General features: G+C 40.2%; 1 protein-coding gene across 1 annotated transcript in view; it reads right to left on the reverse strand.

Moving 5' to 3' along the window:
- Positions 1–26,886, reverse strand: part of foxj3 (forkhead box J3) — a 157,574-nt gene that overhangs the window by 88,450 nt on the left and 42,238 nt on the right. The window contains exon 2 of the mRNA XM_054784213.1: positions 3,784–4,273. Coding sequence (XP_054640188.1) covers positions 3,784–4,104 — 321 coding nt within the window. The 5' untranslated portion in view covers positions 4,105–4,273. The remainder of the gene's footprint in view (positions 1–3,783; positions 4,274–26,886) is intronic.

Below are 26,886 nucleotides of genomic sequence, written 5' to 3' on the forward strand. Positions count from 1 at the left end.
TTATTTTTGTTTTCTTGTTTAATTGTATGTTTCCGAATATACCGCACAGCAATACAAAACAAACCGTGGGCTATAGTTTAGACACCCCTGCTATAAGAAAAATGTTTTCTGTTACAATATTTTTGTTGATTATTGACTAAAAAAACATTTTTTGAATTCAAGTTAAAAAAAAAAAAAACAGCCTTCAACAGGACATCCTAAAGTGCCTGATATTTTTAGATATAAACAGTTTTGAAGTACATAATTCACTGTTTATCCTGAAGTTGCCTTCTGTCTGTCTCCTCCATGCTTTCTGACCTTGTGCTCTACAGGCAAGGTTGCCATGAAAACAACTTTTATTTGATTGGAGTGCTTACTTTTTTTACTCGAGTGACCCAAAACACTGTGTTGGTTAAAGTAAGACAACTTGAAATGGTTCCGGGTCGACTCTACGGTGTCATGTCTAGTTGCTTGAGGATGAAGACACTTTGGTAGTGCGATAAATGCTTGCAAAGATCAACAGTCTGGCCTCAATGTGGGCCGCAACTGTTGAAATTCCCCTCACTAATGTGACAAACCACATCACTCATAGCGCAAGAAGCCTCACTCCCAGTTTTTTCCAACCATTGTTTTTTTCCCTGAGAATCTGAACTGAAATACACTTTTTTTTAAGTAAATAAATTAAGTTTTGTAAGTAAAACGTTAGATTCTGAAATCCAATAGTGCTGTTTCCATGTGCACTCAAAGGAGGTCAAGTAGCTTTATTATTATTATGTTTTTTAATTCGTGCTTTTCTCTTTTTTCCAGCCCAAAAACAGCACAGCACTACCGTCATACAGAGGATCTGTGATGCGAGTTTTTGCAATAGGTTCTTAAAATCAGCAGCATGCTTCTGGTATATAGACAATCCTTGAACAGCAATGTTGCAGTAGGTCCTAAAAAAGAGCAGAGTGCCCCTGTCATATACCTAGATCATCTTTGATGAGTGTTTTTGCATTTGGTCCTTAAAAACATCAAAGCTCTCCTGTCATTTTGAGGATCTTTGTCTAGCGTTTTTGCAGTAGGTACTTAAAAACAGCTAAGCACTCCTGTCATATAGAGCAGCGGTCCCCAACCTCTGGTGGACCAGGTGGCAAATTCATGAATGAATGAATTCATTCATTAGTAACATTCAGTTATGGAACTGAACGCTTATTGAGATGACCAGTGACGATGTGAGAGCTTAAACATGAAAGAACGACGCTCCAGATCAATAAAACACTTCCGTCCGTCAAAATAAAAGCCCTGCGCGTTTCATCATGTGTGACTACACTGAACAAAATCAGAAAAGTAGCTTACAACATTGAATTAAAAGCACAAAATAAATATAGACTCAACATTGGTATGAGCCTGGACCTTGTATTCCAGAGAGAAGATTATCGCTTCCTTTGATGTGTAGGTGCCAAGCAGTGTGCTTAACTTGAGGTTATGCACCACTCAAACTCAACAGTGACAAAACAGATCAAACCTCACCTTTATGCATTCACACACAGCATCGGCATTTGGAAACAACAGTGAGATGAAAGAAATACACAAAAAATATCAGTCTATTTGTGGCAGCATCGGAAAAAGCTTTACGGAACTTTCACTCAGAGCACACAACTCTGGTGTGTTCAAGGACGCCGAAGAAAGTGGGAATAAACGCTCTGAGAAAAACAATGAAACAAAACTATTTAAAAAAAAAAGAGAGTGTCTTTTTTTATCATTATTTCTGAAAGCCTGGTGGTTGGGGACCCCTGATATAGAGAGCAAATCTTGGACAAGCGTAGGCCTGTCACAATGACAAATTTTGCTGGACGATACTTGTCCCAAAATGATTGCAGATAAACGATATTATCATCAACATTATTTTGAGACCAATTTTTCATTAATGTAATGATAATATATGGCATAATAATTCCAGTAAAACATATCAGAAGCAATGTTAATTGGTCAAAAGTATTTTGCATTGTAATTGGAATGTCAAGAGCTTTTACATGAAATAAATTAAACAAACAACATAATAAATTCAACAAAAAAAAAAAAGACAGAAAAAGCCCAACGAACATAAAATGGACTCAAAAGTTCCCATTGTGTGTAAATGCAGACATCAGCTCATTTGCATATACACTTCCTTGATTCACTTATAGCGACACAGTGTGTAGAATACGCTCTTTACACTTAATGAGGTGTAACGTTTTGTCAGAGTTTGGTCAAAATACATGTGTTGGATGCAGCAAAATGCGTTTGGTGCACAATGCGGTATTACGTATACTTCCCGAATCAGCTGGAAGTTCCACCGTTTTGTATCATTCATTTAATTGTCTTTGTCACAAACTTTTTCATGTCACAAAATAACGACGCGCAAACTGGCTGAAATTGTGTGCGCTGGCTTGCAGCCCTGCCTTTTGTCACAGAGACAAAGAGACTGATGGGCTGACAGGAAGGTTCACTCATTCCATTCATTCCACTATAGAACCAACGCGCCCTGGTGTTGAGACAGAGGCACAGAGTGAAACCTCTTGTCATCCAGCCTGTTTGGTAGAGAGAGAAAGGAGGAAAGCAAACATGCATCTACATGTCAATTTATCGACAATTATCAAAATAATCGACTTCGCTTTTATTTATCGTGCGATTAACTGATTTATTGATTATCATGACATGCTAGACCAGTGTAATCATATTCCTTCTGTTTTACCTTCTGAGCTTATGATGTTACCATATTATAACTACGAGTCATTTGTTCAGGTAAAAACACAAAATTAAAAAAAAAAAGTTAAATAATAAAAATTACTAAAACTAAATAAGAATAATAGTCAAGGGAGATTTCCTGTCCTTCTGAATTTGTGGCCCCCAGAACAATTCAGTTAAGAGCCCTGATCTATACCGTTGCTTTTCTACTGCACAGCATCCAAGGGACATGCTAACAATTGGAATTGCATCCACAAAGAGACTGAAGAGAAATGAAATACTGCAGCAAAGTTGAGACTGTGGAGTATAATACTAGTGAGTGTGAGTGTCATATGTGTCATATACATGTCATATCGAGCAAGTTTAGCAATGGAAAAGGGGCACAAGTTACAGTTGCTTTTCTTATTTCACCCTTTGAGCCATCAAGTGTTTCGTCTGTCTAATTGAGGCAAAATGATGGCATAAAAGTAGCAAATTGAGTTTCCAAACAAAAGTTTTAAGCATTAAAAAGAACATATGCATTTTAATCTGCCCCTCACAAACATGTGGCCTATACATGTGCCAGATCTTGTCGCCCTGAGGAAATGGGCTTCATTCATCTTGTCTCACTGCAATAAAGCACTGCCTGAAGATTCTACTTCCAATAAACGTCGACTGATTGGAAAACTCATTCTAATATCAATTTCCATCTGGGCCCTTTAAAAGGCAATCAGCATAGCTTCATCTCTGTATATCACAGCCTCCTTGAGATGATGACACAGCACTGGCTCTCTGCTTCTGCATAATGGCCTTCTCCTATCAAGGCATCTTCCATGAATAATGCCACCCATGAATGGGCTATTTAGCCTGTGTGCGTGCAGATAGAGGCCACTTCTCTGAATATCAATCCAGATTTTTTTTTTTTTTTTATCTTTCAGTTGGCGGAGTGAGTCATTTTGTGTGATTTGGAACACTCCTTGAGACTTTGTCAAAAGTGACAATAGTGATTGGTGATGATGTGTACATCTGGTTTACGTCCTGTGCCCACAAGACAATCATTTAAGAAAGAATATCAATATCAACTTTCCTGGCAACTTTTTATGACGATAAGCATACCTTCCATCCACTTCCTGCCTCTCTGTAGTAGGGAAAGTTATCGCAGATCCACTGGTAGATCTCGCTCAGCGTCATCTTCTTCTTTGGCGAGCTGTTGATGGCGAACGTGATGAGGCTGGCGTAGCTGTATGGCGGCTTGCCGTCCTTGTGCTGCTGAACCTCCTCCTGGTCCAGCGTGGTGTTGGGATCCAGGAGGGTGCTCTTCTTGCCCATGCCTGGCCCGTGGGCGTTCTGGCCGTCGGCCTTGCGGATGGCCGCCTGCATGGTAAGCTGAGGGAGCCAATCCATGGAGGTCAGGCTACTCTCCAGCTCCGACGTCATGGTGACGGCAGGCCGTGGGTGGTGGGGGGGAGAGGGGACTGCCTGGGGGTACAGCGGGTGGCGTCTGGTGGAGCTTGATGGACTGATGGGTGAAGGGATAAATGGTGAAGAAGTATGGGCGGACTCCCTCAGATCAGGACATCAGCATGCTGTCTTCTCCAAGGCAAATCTGTGGAAGGGGAAGACATGCTTGTGTCAGTTAACTCGCCTTTGTTTAAGAACCTTGACTGGTTTGGCTACAGTACTGAAAGATTAGTTTATTGTTACTACGGTTTGGCATGACAAAGAGGATTCACGGAATGAGGACATCTAGCAAGAGCATTACTATCCAGCAGAAACCAGCATCATGAGCATACAAGTCCATGTCAGTCACTATTCCAGTTCCATCTCAAATTTTTCCACTGCGCAAAACACTTCAATTTAGTGCAGTTAAATTGTAACAGCAAAAAAATCAATGGCAGGCTAACAACAGAGAGGAACGAGGGCCACCTGTATTTATTTCAATGGTAAGGGATAAAATTTTAATCCAGAGGAGAGTAATGTCACCAAGACAAAAGGGCACTGCAGCCAAGAGGAGACAATGGAGTTTAATACCGCAGCTACTGTAAGGCACAACAACAGAGTAAGATAACTATCGCTGCAATTGTTTGAAGACACACACAAGGCTAAACTTATTACCTTATTACTTATTATTTGCACTCCGAATCCGAAATTGATCTCGTTCTGTATTTATTTTTTATTCAATTTTGTTATTTTTCTGATCTCTACTATTTTGCCCGTCATGGGTATATTTTTAAGTTGTTTAAGTTTATTATGCCATTTTCTGTACGTCGCATCTATCTATCTACCCATCCATCTATCTATCTATCTAATGATCAATTAACTGATTTAACACCCATTCCTAGCATGCAGCATTAGTTAAGTGGATGTCCGTTGTAAAGACCCCTATTCGGCAATTGAAAATTTATCCTGCTGGTGGACTGAAGCCTGCTAGATTGTCAAATATAATCGTCAAAGTTAAAAACAAGGACAAATTTAGCGCTGCTCAGCAATGAAGCACATGGGTTTCATGTTAGCAATTAGTCCTGGGTATTAGCTGTACAGCTACGTTGGTCTGGTTGTTTACTTTCTGTGTGGATGTCCTTCCAATCTCATGTATCGTCTCAGAGCCTCGTGGTAATAATCAATTGTTATACAAAAATAAATAAATAGGGGGACAACTATTTTACAACGTGCCACAAATACATTGTGAATTTCTAACCTGCTCCTCTCGCTGTATTTCTGGCTAGGTGTGCTTGAATTCTTCAACATTTATAACAAATTTTAAAGCGAAAAAGTCCAAGGTTCCATGTACTGTGCACTTGGGTCTTTTATAGTTACTGATAAAGCCGACAAAAAGTGTCAATTCATTATCATGAAGTACTGTGCCTTAAAATAGCACGACGTCCCACAGTTTAGGTTTCAGCGGAATGTGTGTGTGTGTGTCCCACGACGTGCATGCAGATGTCGGCGTGCATGTAAATAACGGACAGAAGAAACAGATGTACTGCAGGAGTACATCAAATATCTTAATGAGGGTATAACGCGGGTACAATCCCCTTCCGGGTGGTGTAATTGTAATTTGTTTTTCTGTCTGTTTTGTACTTCTTGGCTGCAAAGATAAACCAGAAAAGGAATGTACCAACTCCCCAGAGCTGATTGGTCCAAATGTTATAATTTCCTATAACTTTGGGATTTGGTACATTCCCTTTCCAGATGGTGTAATTGTAATTTGGTTTGCGTTTTGTTAACGTGTTTTGCACTTCTCGGCCACTGTACACAACAACAGGTACAGTCGTCCCTCACAATATCGCGGTTCAATTATCACTCCCTCACTATATCACGGTTTAATTGATTAATTAATGAATAAATGGCCACTGTTTTGCGGTAGACTATGGTCTATTATTAGTCAAAACATATTGAAATACAAGTGATATATAGCATTCTGGTCACGTGGCAGCAGTAATGACACAAAACATTGAGACATTACCTTACATTACATTACCTTTACACTGCATGAAGCCAGGGCATGTCTGACACAATAGAGTATGACATGTATGCTAGCATGTCTTCAGATGCTGTTTGAGCACAACCCACAAGTGGTACCACCAATGACTGTGTGTCCTGATATTTTACTCAGAAATAGTTCTTGTTTTCCTAAATGTAATCTCTGAATTACATGATGACATTTGTAAATTAAGTGATCTTAGAAGAAGATGGGAAAAAACAGGAAGAAGTTGTTTGCCTGCTTGCACATGCTTATACTGGCTGTGCAGCAGATGACTAGACCAGCACTTTCTCTGCCACTTGCTGCTCTCAGAGCTGACTCATAGCTAGGACTCCATCTGCACACACACACACACACACACACACACACACACACACACACACACACACACACACATAGAGAGAGAGAGAGAGTAAATGCTGGGCAATTGTTTTCACAACTGCCAGCCAAATGGGGCAATGGCTCAGGAAGAATTCCGACTCTCTTGTGGCTAGTAAACCCCCTTCCCCTGTCTGTCTGCCTGCTTGCCTTGCCTTCCAGCTTGCAACACTTCCCCTCCACCCCTACCCACTCCTCATGGAGCTTCTGCCATAAACAAGGCAAGCAGTGTCATCTTGCAAACTGTCCTCCGCCCAGTGTGTGTCTGCAACAGCCTGTCTCGCTGTCCTCTCTGGCACACTGCCCTGCATGTCCCAAAATAGAGGGGGCAGACGAGATAAGCCTAAAGTTATAAATGTAGGTGAAGATGGGCATCAGAGTGGAGCGGGAATAGGAGCAGGCTGACACTTTGAACTGCTTGACGTGCAAAGGACAGGAGGGAGAATGATCAACATGTGTGATTGTTTTTTTTTTTCCTGTTGTGTGAGTACAGTCATGCTGTCAGGCTGGGAATAAACACAGTCCTGACAGCCTCAATAGACCAAACACTCTATCCTTTCAAAAATAGTCTTCAATGTGAAATTCTATCCCATTCTTTGGAGAGACTTTGCAAACGGTGATTCAAAAATGCCTCAAGACAGCAACTGAACCGCACGCAAAATGACATTTTCGACTAATCTCGCGCACCTCTCAAGCGCCTTGAAAGACCTACACCTCAAACAGCTCACACAGGTCAACAAAGGACACCACCGAAGAACACATGACTCAAAACTCTGTGTAGACTATATCAACTATCGGTCCAATATCAGCAAAAGAAACAGATCATATACGCTAGCATGCACAATCTCCGATATCAGAGCACTCCAATACAAGCGGTCCATTCCAGACTTTCTTTGTCAGTAAACGTTATGGATGAGCCGGATACTCGTTTTAGACGAATATCTGTTACTGACAATGCATTTTTGAAGAGTAAGACACAATACAGACAGTGACTCTATGCTTGCTTGCCTGGACTCCAGCTCACATTCTCTATTTCACTCTATTTCGGTTTGTACAATATTTACAGTTACTTGGTATACTTGTTTCGTTACGTACGCGGTGCATTTGACAAGACAGAGCTGAAAACCGCTCGTGTCGCGTTGGTCATGCCTGTGTTTTTTTTTTTCCTGATAGTTGTGATCACAACAATAGCATGTGCTAACGTGCTAACAAAGAAGCAGGCGCAATGTCCAAAAAAGACGTTGCAGCAGCAGAGTGCAAAACCCGCCATTCACAAGTCCCCCACGGTGGCACAAAACCAGGGAGGTTCAAAACACCAACCCCATCATGCATCCAAAGCAGCACCACAAACAACAGCATGAGGATTCTTGCACGACCACGCAGGTGAAAAAAATACACGCCCGGCAAACAACCACCTTTTTTTCCTTATACCTACAGTTGCTGACTATTGTTCTCTGTTAGAGTAATATCACTTGATCAAGCCTTTTGTAACATTCCACAATACAAGATAAGCAACAAAAGTATGGCTGAGTCGTGTTGATATCAGATCGGATAGATGTTGGAATGGATTGGTATCAGAAGTGGAAAAAGTTGTATCAGAGCACCACTTGTGCAGACACAGAAAAAAAAAAATAGTATGGTTCCAACTGGAACAGGAAAATTAACTCATCAAGTCTGACCCTAAATGACATGATGGCAAAACAGTAAACATATTAAACCGTTGCCTCACTAAAAACAACATTGGTTTAGCATGTATGCAGTTAGCAAGTCGTCATACACGCTCAAGCATATCTAGCTTTTATCGCATGAACGATGATTAGCTCACAAAGTGTACTAAAGTTCCCATATTACACCAGTGTTTCCCGTACATTCATTTATGTGTGGCGGCTTGCCATAAATACATTTGGACGGCTACACATAGATTTGGCGCTTCTTTTATTATTATTATTTTTAAACACATTACAATGGGACGGTCCGTGTTGTCGTACAGTAGTAGTACAGTAAACCTGCTTCCTTAACACACCTCAAACGCAAATGACTTGGTGACGCTTTATAACGTATCTGTTATAATGACGTGTACATTATCTTTAAAATCAGGCCACACAGAAAAAAAGAATTGGGCCTGTCACAATAACAAATTTTGCTGGTCAATAATCGTGCTAGAAGTTATCGCCGATAATCGATTTCAGCGAAAAACATTTTTTGCGACCATTTTTTCAATAATTGTCATGAGAAGTGTACTGCACATTTGAACCACTAGATGGTACTCAAGTATAGCATACAGTGTACCTGTGTGAGACATTAGCTTGACACAGAAGTTGCCTGTACATTTTTGCAACATAGCCAGCAACACTGGTTGTGAGAGCACACCATTTTGCACAGTTTTGTTTCCATTTGCCAACCAAACGCCTCATTAAGCGTTACTGTCAAAATGAAGGCTCCGCTGCCCGAGGCACCTACATCGGTATTTTTCTTTCCCCAGTTGGGAAAACTGTCCGTGTCGGTCGTCTGTGTTCATGTGCTCACCGTATTCACCATTCTGTTTAAAACCGAAATGTTGCCACATTGTAGCTGTCGGCTGTGGCAATCGCCTCAAAAACCATCGCTTCTGCACCTTCTTGATGTTAGCGTACGCTGCCTCACGAAGCTCACAGCTAAACCCTCTGTATCCACTCACTAGTAGTCCCGCCTCCACAAAGAGGCTGAATGAGATGAGGGCCCACTCTCTCTGTTCATTCCACGAAAGAACCAATGCGCACAGACAGATGTAGAGTGAACACCTGTGCAGCTAATAAGGCACATGCAAGTGTGTCTGCTACAGCACGAAATGAAATCAACACCCGCAAGTCAATAACTTCATGTTGTTAAATAAGGTTTAAAAACATGACCTAGTTGCACATTTCTTAAAATTCAAGATTCAAGAGTTTTATTGTCATATGCACAGTAGAACAGGTAGTTCTGCTATGCAATGAAATTCTTGTTCTGTTCAACCCAAAAGCTCTGTTTAACCCGTCCACACACAAACATTGAGTTCTGCCCAAAATGGGTGTGTGGTCATAGTGTGCGCACGCATACACATACACGCAGTCACAGAGGCATACAGTATATATAGTACGTTCAAATGCTAGCACCCTCTTGCAGTACCCAACCACGACAGAGAGCACCTTTAGCAAGTGGCATTCAAAGTAGCCAATAAACCACAATTTTGCTCTAATTTGTGTTTATTAGCCCTGTTTCGCTCACAAGCCTGTACAGCAAATATTCCTCCTGGTTACATTCCTGTCACCAATATGATTGTTCATACATGAGCACATGCACTAATTCTCAACCTGGAGGCGTTGCATGGTCACTCCAATCATTCTGCCCACCAGTTATTAATGATAACCATCATGCATCATAGAAATTCATAGAAAGACTGGAAATATTCCACAAAGTCAAAGCCTACGGTACGCTTGCTCACACACAAGCATAGACCTGTGCATCAATTTGTCACATAATCAAGGCAGTCATTCTTCACACTAGTTAGGCACGATAGCCACCACCTTTCATAACAAAAACAATCAAAACGACCATAAATAATCCACAAAGTCGGGAAAGCTGCAGTAATAACATATTATGAAGTGATGTACTACAGTCGTACAGTGTAGCACACACTAAGACTAGAACACATTTTTCACCCACAACAACGACAACGCCGTAATCAAGTATGCAGACGACACCTTGGCGCTAAGGCCTGATTATCGTGAGTCGGTCTTCTGGGTGGAGGATCAGCGCCTGACGGGGCGGTGTGAAAATAACAGACTGGCCATGAACACCCAGATCAAGGAGCTCATTGTGGACTTAACGTGGGCAAGAGGGACGTAAACACACCCCCTCCTCCTAAACCAACAGCGCTGAAGAAAAGCGGGAGCAGCGTTGAATCTACTGAATAGTGTTTAGGATTCATCATTTTTAAACAAGGCCATAAAAAGTATTGTCCTTTCGACGACTGCAGAAGAATGCATTTGGTCTCCTGGTTGACAGTTGAAATGTGTTGATTAAATAGTAGAAATGGGTGTCTGGTACAATATAAATAATGATGTACTGGGCATCCACAAGCCAATTCTAAATTGAGCAAGCTTCTTTGGCGTCAGCCGGTCAAAGGAAGTTTATGCTTGCCAAGTCCATTGATCTCCAACAGCGGGAGGTTAGCAGACGCTCAGCAGCCAATTCAATAACAGTTATCGGCACAGACATGAGCAGATGATTAAGGAATACAACCCCCGACGTCCCCCAACTGAATTCCATGGGGGAAAAAGGTTAAAGTGAGATTTCTGCTAGGAGTATTTGCCAGTAGTTAATAATATGGATAGTTTAATGTATTTAGGTTTATTTGTTATTATTTTTTTGCTTAGAGAGCTTGTTTTTTTTTTTGTTTATTGTGTGGTTAACATGAGGTATCTGTTAACGTTACTTCTCCGATATGACTGTCGGCGAAACAGACAAGTTAGTATGCGGACTGTGTAAAGTTCTGCTAGCGTGGCTCTCATTTAACAGTTTTGTATGATGTTGGCCAGTCTGTGTTCATGACAAGAAGAATCCAGCGCCATTTCGTTTGGTCATTTCTTGTTAAGGGAGTTATTAAACTTGAGTACTTCACAAACACAGACAACTGAAACTAAGTCTTCTTTACGTTGTTTTGAATGAAAATGTGTAATTCAAGGTAAAAGTGCATACCTGCAAAATGTATACAGGCTGACAATTTTTTTTTAAAGAAAAACAGAGTGGGGGGAGGATCCAAACTGTGAGCTACAGTGCTAACCTACAGGCCTACATACTGATGGACCGTCGGCAAAGGTCCAAGCTGTGTTTGAAGGTGTGTAGCGAGGCCTTCTGTTTTACCAAGCTGTCCTCCGTGAAGTGTCGGGCGTATACACTGGTTGGGCTCATCTTGCTTGGGGCAGGTCAGAGGTAAGGTGTAACTTGAAGTAAAAATGAAAAAAAAAAACCTTCTAAGCAAAATGTTTACAGGCTGTTACAGGTTGTTAATCCGTTCCAGAAAGCCAAAAATGTTGACACAAAACATGGTTTTATAGATTTACAATTATAGATTTACACAAAGAATACAATTCAAAATAGATATAAATACAAATAAATGATGAACGACAGGGATAAATGAACATTTAAGGTTACTTTTACCTTCATTGAAAATGTCATTCTTGATGGTGGTGGTTGATCTTGCAGCCACATCGTGAATTCAGGAACATTCACATCTTCAATGAAGGTCAAAGTAACCGTAAATGTTCATTTATCCCTTTGATTTGTCATTTATATGCATTTAGAATTGTTTTATGCATGTAAAACTACAATTGTAAAATTGTAAAAACGTGTTATGTTTGTTGCCATTTTGAAGGCTAGCTAATAGGACGCTAACAAGGAAGGACGTTTTGTGATTAAAAAAAAAAAAATCCATTAAGAACCAGGGATGTAAATCTCTTTGTGATAGACGATTCGATTTGAATCTAGATATAGAAGTTACGATACGGTTCAAAAACAACATAAACAAAAACAATACAATTTCAAAAATAGAATGATTCGATACGATTCGATACAGTGCACAAACGACACCATACGATCCGATTCGATTCTACGGTCAGTTGCTATATAAAATGAAGTTGCCAATTATATGAAAGTGGCATTCTTACAGTATTTTCTAATGAGTAAAAGAGCACATCGTATCCCCAAGAAGAACATCTTTTTCTTTGTTCAATCATATACTCAAAATGTCAGAACAATAATGATAATAATGTAAGAATACAACAATAATCTCAGAAGAAGGTGCAACATTTCAGACTGAGCATGATAGTGTTTTCAACACTCCAGGTCGGTAACAAAGGTTCTACGTTAACTGAAAAACGCTAACTGGGTTGGACGTTAACCAAGGTTCCACTGTAGAATGTTTCTGTCAGTGTGTATTGGTGATAACATCAACATGTTTAAACACAGGAACTGAATAGACTAGGGATAGGTGTAAGCTTCTTCTTACTCCTTTTCGGTACATTAAGTTCCTGTATGCACAATAACATTGTTTTAAACAAAATAACCCATACCATTACCACTTGTGATATGGTTATGATTTCATCAACACACCAGATAACGTTTGTTCAAGAGGCTGACGGCGACAAGAGGCGGATCTGTTCAACCTCCACACTGGTGAGAAATAGATCAGCAGACTTGCTGACTGACTCGCAGACGTGGCGGTAGTTGTCAGCCAAAATGGGAGAGTGATCATCAAAACACAAACAAAGACTCTATCTCCACCCAGTAACTGAAACAAAAGTGACTCATGCTAATATTCCGTGCAAAAAAAGTAGATAATTACGGAGGCTACAGGAGGCAAGTTGGCAAAAAGACACAAGTTGATGAAAAGGCCATTTGACCCGCTACACTAATGATCCAGCTGCACCATAATAGGCAAGGCCATGTTTGGTGTCTTAATTAGAAGGCCTTGGGTCAGTGGCAGAAATTATGAGTTCAGGCCACCCCGACACCCCCGCAGCCTTCATTACCCTGCTGGCTGGTGGGATGCTTAGAAGCCCCCTAGTCTGTTGCTGTACTAAAGTCCTAAGGGGGGAAGCCAGAGGATTGGTTGAGTTCAAATGCATGTGGAGGACAAAGGCAGAAGGAAAAATGTAGCTAATTGTGTATAAGAACTTAATAAAAATGAAGACAGAACAATTTCTTCTTTCAAGACCAGTTGAAAAATTGCAAGAATTTACATTTTGCACTGTTGGATATTCAGGAGGTTCAAAGTACAGCTTCAAAATGCAAAATGAAGAAATGTGAGTAAAACAAAACTACGCAATGAGTAAGCAATTTATTGCAAACAGCCATTAAAATGAAATATGTTGTTCATCAGCTGAACAAAAGTTTAAGACCACAGCCTATAAAAGCCAAATTATTTGTAAAAATGTGGATTCAATGTAATTTTCTGTCATGTATTCACACCAAGGTTGGACGCAGTAAGACAGTCTTTTTAGAGTTATGGAAAAAAAAGTCATGTGGTAAACCCAAAAAATTTCACCAACCCTGAGCAGGAGGATCCAATTGCCTGCCCGTCAAGACACGGGACGATCCTCGGCCCAAATGAAGGTTGTTATTGGTGCTGAGTGCAGTGCAATAACCATCAGACAGCACCCATGAGAGAAGGATGTTAAGAACGAAAAACGTCTTCAAAGGCCTCGTTTAATTCTCTGGCGAGAAAAAATGTAACCTTGACGGTCCTAATGGCTTCCAACGTTACTGCATGACAAAGACATCCCTCCCAGGAACAATGGAGCTTCAGGTTGTGCAGGGGCGTCAAATGGAAGCTGTCTATGTGGAGATGTTGCAGGGGACATCCATTATAACTGAAGGCCCTCGTCTGTGTGGTAATGACTGGCTTTTCAACAGGACAACACTGCAGTTTCACAATGCCCGCCTGACACTAGGACTAACGTCACTCTTTTGGGCCATCCTGTGTGTTCCCCCTCATCTAAATCCTACTGAGAACATTTAGGAATGGGTAGCAAGGGAAGTTTAAAAAAGTGGACATCAATTCCAAACAGTGGATGCCCTCCATGAAGTCATCTTTACCACCTGGGGCAACATTCCCACTAGCCTCCTGGAAACACTGGCATCAAGCATGCCCAAAACTATTTTTGAGATGATTAACAATAATGGCTCAGCTACTCATTAATAGAGTCCTTTTTTGAACATTTTATTTTTATTTTAGGGTTGTTGTTTTTTAGCTATGGCTGAACACCTATTTCAATTTAATGGTTGTTTGCTATAAATTGCTTTATCATTTTTTTTGTCTCACTCCCATTTGTTGTTTTTGTATTTTGAAGCTGTATTTAGAACTTCCTTAATATCTAACTGTGCAAAATGTAATCAATGCAATTTTTTAACTGCTGTTAATATTTTGATTATGAGTGTATCTAAAAGAGGAGATGTTACTACCACCCGAACATAATACAAGTGTATTTTGTCAAAACAGTACTTTGGTGACAAATTACATTTCATTTGTCAAATCCTGGCAAGAAACTGCAAAATTATAATGTGACACTACAGTGCAATGTTATTAGAGACATATAGCATCAAAAACATGAATCTGCTGTTACAGGATCACTGTAGATCAGTGCTTCTCAAATAGTGGGGAAGGCCCCCCAGCTGTCGGGGGTGCGTTAGAGGCAGAGGACACTTTCAATATTAGTGCTGACTTTCCAACATGTTAAACATTTTTTGGGTGTGGTGAAGTGTCAAGGGGGGTTGTGAGAGGGGGAACTATACTCAGTGAAAAAAATCTTCAATGTTAGCATGTCTGTTAGTGTCTTTATTCATGCATGAACGATGCTGGTGCCAGCAACTCATACAGTGGCTTGTAAAAAATGTATATTACAAGTTTGCATTAGTATTGTTGGGGCTAAAATAAATTCTGAAAATAATTGAGAACCACTGCTTTATAAATAGAATGTTTTTTTCCCCTTTTTTTAAAAATTACATGCACAAGTATGCAAATTAGACAAAGACCAATGGGGTTGAATAACAGCGCCGTCATGTGGTGTAGTTGTCTGAAAAATAGTAGCGCTGGCAAACCAGTGTGCGGTAGTTCAGGAGTATAAGCTGATACTTACAGTTATAACTATAACACAATAAACATCCAAAATCAACAATGCTTAAGAGGACTATTTTGGTTAAAAAGGAAATGTAACCAAGACATATGTAGGAAGTAAAGAGCAGGTATAAAACAGTATGTGTACACTGAATGGGGTCAAGAGTTCAGGCATTACGCCCACTGGCGCTGTGATCCCACAAAGCTACTTTTGATAGGACTAGAAGAAAGCGGGGGTTTTGTTACTGTCACAAAGTCACAAAGAAATCAACTCTTAAACCTTAAAAGATGAATGAAATTTTTTTTGCAAGCGTTTATGAAACATCTTAATTGACCAAGATGCTTCCTGACATGCCCCGGCAACGTGCATGCCGTCAATGGCCCTACAAGGATGGCAAATCTGCCATCACGCTTTGCGTCACAAGCTGCCAGCGTGGCTTTTTCTTTTTAAGACCGGTGCCAGAACAGTCTTTGATTTAAGAACCTCCAATGAGGAAAGAGGCTGAGTAACAGGCGGAGATTACTCAACGGCAAATACGGCAGGTGACGTCAACTTCATTGCGGTGACAGGTCGGTGTCTGCGTCATCAAAAAAAACAAAAGAAATCAGTCCTGTTCCTTGTTTTGTGTGATTGCAACATAGATGTGCTTGAAAAACATGGCTCGAGCATGGAATTAATATTTCACTGAATAGTCAAAGTGCAATGACGCCTCCTCTTCTACAACCGTCACATAATAGAGTGCAGAACACGTCGGTAGTCCATGTGGAGGTGAGAACTTTGGCAGGCTTTACTGTCATTGCTAAAAGCCCAGGAGGAAAGATTGAAAATAATAAACACTAAGTAGCTATTGCAGCTGGATCAACTGCAAACACCAGGGGCATATACACACACACACACACACACACACACACACACACACACACACACACACACATATATATATATATACACACACACACAGACACACACACACACACAGTGTCCACAATTATTAGGAAAATTGCATGATTGATTAATAGTTTTATTATTTACCAATAACAGTGCTCTTGGTTAGTTAATAAACCCCAAACTTGAATATTTAAGGAAGTGAAAGTGAGGTTTTGGCTTTTGTTGAGAATATCTCAGTGTGCACAATTATTAGGCAACTATTAGTGTGCAGAATGATTAGGCAACCCAAAGAAAAACAAAAATATTCCCATCTCACTACCTTATTTTTATTTTTTCAAGTCAGAATGATAAACAAACAACAAAAACTTTACAAATAAATATTTCTGACATTTACTAATGTAAATCAGTGACCAATATAGTCACCCTTTTTTCCCAATAACACGGAATAGTCTTCCATCTACGGAGTCTGTCAGTTTCTTGATCATTTGACCATGAACCTTTTGTGCAGCAGAAACCAAAGCCTCCCAGACACTGTTCAGAAAGGTGTACCTATTTTCTTCACTGTAAAACTTGCGTTTAAGGACCAACAAGTACTCAATGTCATTATTTTTTAAGACCTTTTTAAGACCTAGCTGGCCACACAGTGGAGTATTTGGATGCATGAGATGGAGCACTGTCCTGCATAAAAATCATGGTCTTCTTGAAAATGCACACTTTTTCCTGTACCACAGTGTGAAAAAAGTGGTAGTAGGTTTGGGAGTTGAGTTTGAGTCCATCTTCAACCTGAAAAGGCCCAACAAGCTCATCTTTTAATAATTCCAGCCCTTACCAGTACCCCGCCTCCACCTTGTTGGCGTATGAGTGGAGCTCTCTGCCCATTGCTGATGCAGCCACGGGCCCATCCCTCTGGTCCGTCAAGAGTCACTCTCATCTCATCAGCCCATAAAACCTTTGAAAAATCTGTCTTCAGATATTTCTTGGCCAAGTCTTAGCCTTTCAACTTGTGTGTCTTGTTCAGTGGTGGTCGGGTTTCAGCCTTTCTTACCTTGGCCATGTCTGAGCACTGAACACCACGTGCCGTACTTCTGGACACTCCAGGTAGATTACACTTCTGGAATATGACAGTACTGGAGGATGATGGGTTCCTGGGAGCTTCACGTATGATGTTTCTCAAATATTTGGCAGTTAATTTGCATGTTTTTCTCTCAACACGTTTTTTGTGACCCTTTTGTGCACTTGCAGTAAAACATTGAATGGTTTTGTGGTCGGGTCCTAATATCTTGGCAATTTCGGTATTTTCAAGACTGCTGCATCCCTATGAAAGATGGGTTACAGTTCTTGACTTTTCAGAGGCTGACTCTTTTCTGGCCCATTTTGCCAGAGGAAAAGAAGCTGCCTAATAATTGTGCACACCTAATAAAGGATGCTGCTCTCCTAAGGCCGGACCCTCCCTCAATATACACATGCAAATAGCCGCGAACATACCACGAACCAACATGAACCAACGAAGAAGAGATCAACAAGCACCAGCAAAGAAGAAGCGGGAAAAAAATGTTGGCTTTACTTCATAAAAAAAACAATGATATCATGCGAGGGAGGGTGAACGAACGTGATTCATCGTCACACATTCATGGTGTAGAAATAACCAGGTACCTTGTCTTTGAGGCGCTACGTCGTACTTCCTCTACGCAGTCAGAATCAGGGAAGTCAAAGAATAAATGACGTCCGCCTCATGCCAATGTAACCCAGGGTTTCACGATGCTTGCTAGCTGATGTGGAAGTTTGGTGTAAATAAAGGATGGGCGCTACGGCTAGGCAAGTTTATTATTGGCACAGTTAGCAACAGTCAAGGGACCTTCTCAACTCACACAACAGACTTCCAGCCTTCAAAATAAAAGCAGTTTCGGCTATATCCTGTTTACCTGTGTTTACAAAATACGGGGTTCATAAAAAATAGCTTACACTAACATTGAGACAGCAAACAAAGTAACTACTTTTTAGAAATAAACATCTTTTGTGAAAGCGTACTCCTGTAAAGAGAAACTTCATAACATTTATATTCAAGTTGAATGCTTTGATATTTATATCATAGTTAAAAAGGCCTGTAAGAAATTCATAGTAAAGTTGATAAAAAGTTCATATCATTCAACAATTCATGAAGAAGTTCAGACATTTAATCCAAAAAGAACTCTGGTTAGCGGCCTCATTTAAACCATGCAAACCTTTATGACCCTGCCTCTAAAAAGCATCGGAATCGAGACTTGTTAGGAGCCGGAATCAAAACAAAGAATCGGAATTGGAACAGGAACCCGAATCATTCAAATTCAAACAATGCCCAACCCTATATTTTACACTGATAAAAATCAAATGTTTAATAGGAAAAAAAATTATATGTAGTCATCTAACTGTTAGCGCATCCTTTCATTTTTCTATATGGCAAAATAAGCTTGGACACCCCTCTCCATAATATACTGTACCAATAAAAACATGTGACCTATCATCTTGAATGGCAAGTAAATATATCACACCCTGTTGTCCACATGTACAACTACTTCCTTGGCCTATATCTGCATTACAGTCTGTTTTGTTTCATTCCCCCTTTTACAACTCACTGCCAACTGAATCATTTGATCACGCCTATTATCTTAGTGTGAGTGATCCATTGTCCAGCTGTGAGCAAACACTATCAACAGCCAGCCTGTCGGCCAGGTGCATCATCACACAACCTGACTAAAGGGGTCTGTTTCAATAGCACCTTTTCAAGGACGACTCTCAATTGTCTTGTCACAATTCAATCACATCCGGGCACCTAAATGCGTAACGTGTAAAAACACAGGTGTCATATTATATTGGGTTTTGGGATGATTGTTGGGAAGGCCGCTCTAGCAACTGAGCCCTGAATCTGAAGTGGAAGGAAGAATATTCCATTGTTTGTTGCTCGTGTGAAAACATAATAGCTTGTTTGACAGCTTGTTTGTGTACACAATTGTGCAATCAGTACTACCCTAGCAGATCATTGTAAAGAGTGATAATAGATTCATGTTGGCACCAAGGACATGTTGGTTAATGCAAACATGATTTTCTGGCCAAATACATACCAGTCAAAAGTTTGGACACGCTTTCTTATGCACTAGAAGACAAAACTGTCTGCAAACTTTTGACGAGTAATGTACTGTGTGCCACAATAGTTGCACAAATACCAGTGTTTCCCATACATTCACACAAATAAATCTGGTGCTACCTGCTCGCCCTCGCTTATAAACACTTTATAATGGGACTGTCTATGAATGCATGGCTTGTCATTCCAACTCCGTACAGTAGATTGCATCGTAACTCTACTTTTTAACATACGTCATACGCACCTGGTCTTCCAGAAAATAAAAAAGGCACAGCAGGAAAGACCAGTGTTGCCAAGTTAATGACTTTGTCGCTGTATATTTAGCAAGTATTGAAATCCCTCTGGATTCTGTTTTTTTTTTTTTTTTTTTTTTTTTAAAGGACTATCAACATATCTAGTGACTTTTTGTGGCCTTATTAGACATTTTTGGAGAACGCATGTAGCACTCTTTTCAAGAAGCAGCAGGTCATCCCACATTTTCCCAACACTCAGAGGCGGCTCTCTTGCTTGTTACATTTTAAAAAGTGACAGAAGAACGTTCATTTGTATTTCTAATAGGTGTGTTACGAGACACTCAGTTCACAAGACGAGACGATACACGATGAGAACGAGACAAGACGAGAGTTTAACATAACTTTTTTTTAAAAGTACAATGGGAAGAAATATCTAACAACATATCGTCATCTACTAATTTACACTTTTGTTTGCTATGTGTATATGCTACCGGCCCCACCTCCACCCATCAAGACAAAGAGACTGTATAACTGACAAAAGGGCTCACTGCATTCATGCCATTGCTCTATGAAACAAATGCACCAAGCTGCTGAAGTCAATGCACAGAGTGAACCCTCTTGCTGCATGTTTGGCGGTGGGAGACGAAGAAAACAGACACCCATGCATATCGCAATATATTTTGGCCAGCAAAATTGTTTTTCATTTTCATTTGTTGTGTGATTAACTATTATTTTCTCAGGCATGCCCACGAGATGTTTTCTGAACGAGAAATCTTGTCACTTTTTATTTTGTGACAACCCTAATTTCTAAACACAATTGTTTTGCTTTTCATGTTTTTTTGCACATGCATCATGTCCAATTATGCAAATGAGACGCTGACATCAAGGTGGCTGTAGTTTTATTTCATTTTACTTACTAAAACGTAACTTAAATCATTGCATGTACAGTTCATAAAGATTGTATAATGGCGAAAGTAGATTTTTTTTTTCAAATTGTCAATTGCATTAAGAATGGGCTTTTATTCACAGGCCTTTGGTTTCCATCCTGTCATGGCCACACATTAATGGAGCAGGTGAGTCATGCAATCGCTCCCTCCACTAAACGCATGTTACAAAGACTGTGATTACCTAAATATGCAGGCTGACTGTCAAATGTAGCGATGCTCCGGAATAACCCACGACGCGTAACCTAAAGCATATTCCGTTTCCTCTGAGATGCTTGTAAACATTCCTTTTCACGCAATCTTGCACAAAGCATGATATTGTTCTTTAATAATAGGTGTGTAACGGTACTCATAATCATGGTTGGGTACATATTTTGGTTTTAAGGTCACAGTTCAAAAAACAATTGCAAACTGCTAGCAGGTAATTTTCCAATAAATACAATCTCAAATAGCATATACAATTTAAACTATAACACAGTAACAGTTAACAGCAATCATTATTTTATTTTTAGAAACTGAAAGTTCCTTATCAGGACTGTACAGTGCGAGCATTTCAACCGTATGTTAGCCTAGAAATAAATATAAAGGGAATGCATGTGCAAGTACATTTTTCAACCCTTTCATTAGTATTTTGCTCCTGAAGTCCAGACAAAGTGAATCTAACTAGAGTATTTTATCTACAAGTCTGCTACAACTCTTCTTTTCACACCGACAATCTCCAAAACACAGAACTCTAGCGTTGACGTGCGATGCTATCTCAGCCGCACAAGCTGCACTCACTGACGTAGCTAATTGTTATCAGTTGGAGACTGGAGCGTTGCGGGAAAGATGACTGAAAAATGAAAACTGAGTCGCATTGTGATGGAGCCAAGGAGGGAGAGGAAATTGGTGAGAGATACCTGGGACAACTGACAGTGTCGAGCCAGAGGAGATGCCAACAGCTAGCGTTAGCACTAGTGTTACTGATGGTGCTAGCAAAGTTTACAAGTTTCAATTAGATTGGATCAAACTCTTCTCTTGGCTACAGTTTGAGAAAAAGTAAATACAGTATTGCAAAGGGCAGAAGCAGGCGGGTAAAAAAAAAAAAGAGAGAGACAGCGTAACAAAACAACCACTCCAAGCGGCACATCACCTGCCGAGACAGCGGTCTATCATGTAACTAGTTATATGATGTGACAAAACAAACCAGCCTCAACGGTGAACCCCACCCGGTACAGGCAGATGGTGATGATTTCTGAGGTGGAGATGGGGAGGCTGCTCAAGATTAAAATGAACATGGGCTACTTATACACATGCCAGAATAACATTACGTTGCCTTGGTTTAGACAGTCACTATACAGTATTTGTACAAAGTATTAATATTATTATTTCAAAATATATAACTTGACATTGTTGTCGTCAGTTAGGTAGACAACACCATTCTTCTTGTGCAGTGTGATACGTGGCCATTAGTAATGTAATTGAATGTGATGTGATGTCAGTCATATTATTGTATGTGTAGCTTAGTACATGTGTGTACGGCATGTAGTATGCCAGACTACGTATCATAGCCATTAATATTTGTGGACCACAGTCCCAGGGAGATGTAGGCCTTATCATGGCACTGTGTTTATATGTATGAGTTCACATGTAACGGAGTACACTGAGTGTTAATAATAAAATTGTGTTACTAAATGTCACATTGCTCCTACATTTTTTCATGTAGGAGCACCTGTGCTCCTCGTGAAAAGGTTAAGCGTACAGCCCTGCTTATTGGTTGAAATTAGGGATGTCCCGATCCACATTTTTTGGCTTCCGATAGAATTCTTTTTATAGTCGTGCCGATCCGATCCCGATCCTTTTTTTTCTTTTTTTGGAATAATAATAAGCTTTTGTTACAAACATGAATTTGTGGAATGGAATATGCTTATAAAAAAAGCTCTTCAAAGCATTAAGAATAATGCAACCAAAGTATTGCTGAATGGATTTTATTACACCGCATGACCAACAATATGTTTTGGCTTTTGGAACAAACCTCTGTGAGTCAGGTCCCTAATCCAATAAAAGATCCAATCAAAGCTAAAATTGGGAATAAAAATGGGCGTGCAAAATACTTTTAGGGTAGGATTCATCATTTGACATGGTTATAAATCAATTTGTGGTGTGATTTAAATATATTAAAAAAAATTTTTTAAACAAACTCTCTTAGGGCCCTTTGAAATCTATTTTAATTTTTTTGGTTTTCTAGGTTTTCTACCTTTTCCACTTATTTTATCAGCATAGAGTGTGTGCTATTTAGGTTAATGCAAAAATCCTTACATTTATTGATGCAATACATCATTGGCCCATTTTGTCCAATAGGGTAATTGAGAAATGGATGTAGCTTAGCTAACTTTTCTAATGGGATGTCAGCCTCAGCACTTATTGCTACAAAATCTTCAACAAACTGTAATGCCCGTCATGCTTGAGATTAAGGAAGATGTAGTAACAGATGTATTTCCAATCGCGTTATTAATGTAAGATATTTTAATGACACCCTTATTTTGTTTACACAATTAGAGAAATGTCACAAATACCGCTCTTATTTTGAAGGCCGGACGTGGTTGTGTGTGTTGAGAATGGCAATTGACGGTTGATATGAGCTGGGTGCATGAATAACCGTGCCTCTCATCTTTTTTCACTCAGAACCTGCACTTTGTCACTGGGAAAGCGGTAAAACACAACACAGTGAAAATATACTCATCCAGCCTGAGTCACGCACGCACACGCACACACACACACACACACACACACACACACACACACACACACACACACACACACAGCTGCACTGCTAAACTAAGCTGATCCTGGTAGCTTCCATTCACGCTCCGTAACAGAGGAGCTACGGAGCCGAATATCCAACGTCCAAAGTGAAACTAACTTCACCATGGTACACCGCGGACATGTCTGCATGGTGGTGGTGTATTTTCTTCTTTTTGCGGGTGGTGGGAGTTGAGTGTGAACCAGCTTTGAGGCGCATTACTGCACCTACCATGTTGGAGTGTGGCTCAGAGTGACATTACATTCATAGTTACATTATTAGTTACATTATTCGGCAACCGGATCAGCCCGATCTTGTGGCGGAAGCCGATATTATCCGATCTTCTAAACACAGCAGATTGGCAGGCGATCGCATCGGGACATCCCAAGTGGAAATGCAGCATTAATAGTTCCAGTTTGTAGCTGATCTGTCAAATTTGTCTGATTTGAGAATATATTGTTAAAAATAAGCATAACATGACTGTACTTCTATCCAATAAAGAGTATGACAATTCTTATGCTAATTATGATGATAAAAGTACATGTCTTTGAAATCCCTGATAGCAAATTGACTTGTTTGATACCTGTGTGACATAACTATGACATGCTTTATATGATGCTAGGTGGTAAAGTAAATAATTGGTAAATTGAGCAGACAACGAAAGGTACAACTTGAAGATCACTGTAAAGGCTATTCAAAAGTAATTTTCATGACTATTCAAATGATTGTAACGAGAGAAGACCGGAGAGACCCCTGGTATGTAACAACTATTATTGCTTCTAAGATACAACTGTGCTTAGTCTGAGTAAAAAGTCTGAGTAGAAATGCTATTCCTCTTTGATACAAAAAGTCATCAAACTAACCCGATCTCCTGTAAATAGTTGAAGTGTGAAATAAAACTCAAGAAAATCTACTCGAGTTGAGTTGATAAAGCGTCCTCTGCGGTCTTCTCGGCCATTTCAAGTGCACGCTAGCGTAAATCCAAAAGAACTCTCACTGCGCAATCCGTCTCGGAAACGCAATCGGTTCTGCGCATGCGTGAGACCTGTGTCCCTTCCTCCTTTAGCTAATTTTTACGGCACCGCTTCTGCGACATCGCGTGCTGTGGTAGTTATTGTATTGCTGTGGTAGTTATCGTAAATGTACGAACATAAATGGTCAATAACCATACTTCATATATGTAATATATTAGGGCTTGTTTTATTTGTGATTATTATTAAGAGTTCGTTTCTTGGACGGATTGCACAGTGACAGCCGTTTACACATCTCTACTGAACAAGAGCAGCCCACTGCTTTTGTCTTACCCGCTTACAGTATGTTGGTCCATTTAAGTATTTCACCAGGAAGACGTAGTGCTCCCAAACAGGAGACTTTAATGGCAAAAGAAGGCAGGTGTGTCTTGATCCAATATTGATATTAGATATCAGTCCGATATCAGCAAAAAAAAAAAAAAAAAAAACAAGTATCGGATTATATCGGCATGCATTTAAAATCTCTGATACAAGCAGTCCATTCCAGATTCCGCTCCAGCACTTGATCACAACAGCATGTGCTAACATGCTAACAAAAAAGCAAGATCAAAGCTGAAGTTCGAAAAAGATGTCGGACGTCAAGTGCTAAACATGCCATGCACAGGTCACCTCGCTGTGGAGTGGAACCGGGAAAGCAACACCACAAAAAAAAGGCACAAGGATCCTTGTAGCGTGACAAAGTGAGTTTTTTTCTCATATACATTGTTGATAAATGTTTTCCGTTAAGTCTTTTCTAACGTTCCACACAAAAAAAATAAGGAATAAAAGTATGGATAATTCGAGCTGATATACTGTATCGGATCAGATTCATATCTGCATTGGATGATACTCAAGGCTAAAATATCGATACTGTATCAAAAGTGAAAAAGTTGTACTGAGACACCTCTAGGGTTTTCGAGCTTTGGCTTCTCCTTGGCACCGCTAGCCATGACTCAAGCCAAAGCCTGGGCTGCGCTGTCTTGGTTTACGGAGTACACACATAACTGTCTCTATACAGACATACTGCATATGTACTATAACTCGGTACGCCTCTGTAACGTACCAAACGTTCCGTACCGCAAAATCTGATTATGCATACATTTACTGTTACACCCCTACTCATAACACATCCAAAAAAGCATAATGCCTTCAACAAGCTCTTCTAAAAAAACACAGCACTGCTGCCATTATTTGTTTCCTCTCCATTCTCCACATTTACGCACACAAGGCTGGTAATAGGTACCAAACCGATGCTCTCCTGTACTTATGTACAATTTTTGAAAATGAATCCTCTTTCTACCAAAGTCATGCGTAACGACGGGATTCATAAACAAACACAGCCACTGGATGCCTCACACAGATGCAGGCATGATGAATGGTCCATTAAAAACGTCACTAAGAACAGAGTATTCAATTCAAACAGAGCAGAGTAAATATTTATACAACTGATTGTTAAAAGTGTAAAGAGAGCCACACAGTGAGGGAAAAAAAGAGGTGAGATTATGCTGACAAGAATCTTCCTGTAGCGTGATGGCAACTTGGCAAAATCGCTTAGTGTGTGCTGTCTATTATTCCTTGAGATTTGGCACGCGCGCTCACAACAACAACGGTGATGTGATGTAACCTGGTAACAAGCCATTTTGCTATCTTTACCCTGAGCCGAAACCTAGGTCATACCTTCCCTATCAACGCCTTTATAGCGAGTGTGGGAGAAGCCCTTGTTTTCCTAGTGACGGCAAGAGGATAATCAGGGAGGAGTGGGAACCCTGCTTACCTGGCCCCCTCAAGTCAAAACTCACTTTTTCCAGACCTGGAGGCCAAGTTTGGAGACTAAAATAGCAACAGTGTATTATATGGCATTGTGCGTGCACGTGAGCACCATTAACATGCAGCGAGCAATGCTAAAGCCTCGTGGTCATTAAAAAACTAAGTAAAAGGTCTTTCAACGAAAGGCTTAATGGTTCTGCAGAAAGATAACAGTTAAGTAGCTCCAGCTTATTGTAGTCTTGTCATGTTTGAGAAACTCAAATGCGATTGCTCTGCTGTTGCAGTTTGTTTGGTCACATGTGAACGATACGATTCGAAAACCTAGACTGCACACATGGACAGATAATTTATGGCTAAAACAACTACAGTTCCCATGATGCATAGAGTGCAGCTTCAGGAAGTAGTGAATTGGAATAGTGATGTGGACACTAATATCACGTTTTGAAGTCTTATATGCAGCGATCGTGTTTTGATTTGATAAATGTTTGGACTGCTTGGACGCGGCCGCTGTTGACCTCCCATTAAAAAAAGCTTTATACTGCAAGGTTTATATAATGTCTTTCTGTTTTTTAGGCCCCGAGCACCAGCCATAGCAGTGCAAAGGCCCTATGGAAATTGATGGCGGGTTTTTGTTTGTTTTTTTTAGTCCGCGACTTTCTTCCCATTTTTGAGGGCCTTAAACATGCATGAAAGCTCACCAAAATTTGCAAGCGCGTCAGGTCTGGCGAAAAATGTTATATTTCAGTGGTCTCAAACACAAACTCTCAAAATTCACTCAGTAGCGCCTCCTTTACATTTTTACAAAATTAGCCTGTGCCACCAGTTACATGGATCTGCATGAAATTTGGTGGAGACGTCAATCATGACGGGACGCACACAAAAAAAGGCTCAAGAACCCATATTCCCGAACGAACAGAAGTCGGACATTTTCGTCTGAGGTGGCAATTTTGGGGCGAAAACCAGGGTTTGTATTTCGACAAAC

Source organism: Dunckerocampus dactyliophorus, chromosome 8 (assembly GCF_027744805.1).
Source record: "Dunckerocampus dactyliophorus isolate RoL2022-P2 chromosome 8, RoL_Ddac_1.1, whole genome shotgun sequence".
Classification (NCBI taxonomy): domain Eukaryota; kingdom Metazoa; phylum Chordata; class Actinopteri; order Syngnathiformes; family Syngnathidae; genus Dunckerocampus; species Dunckerocampus dactyliophorus.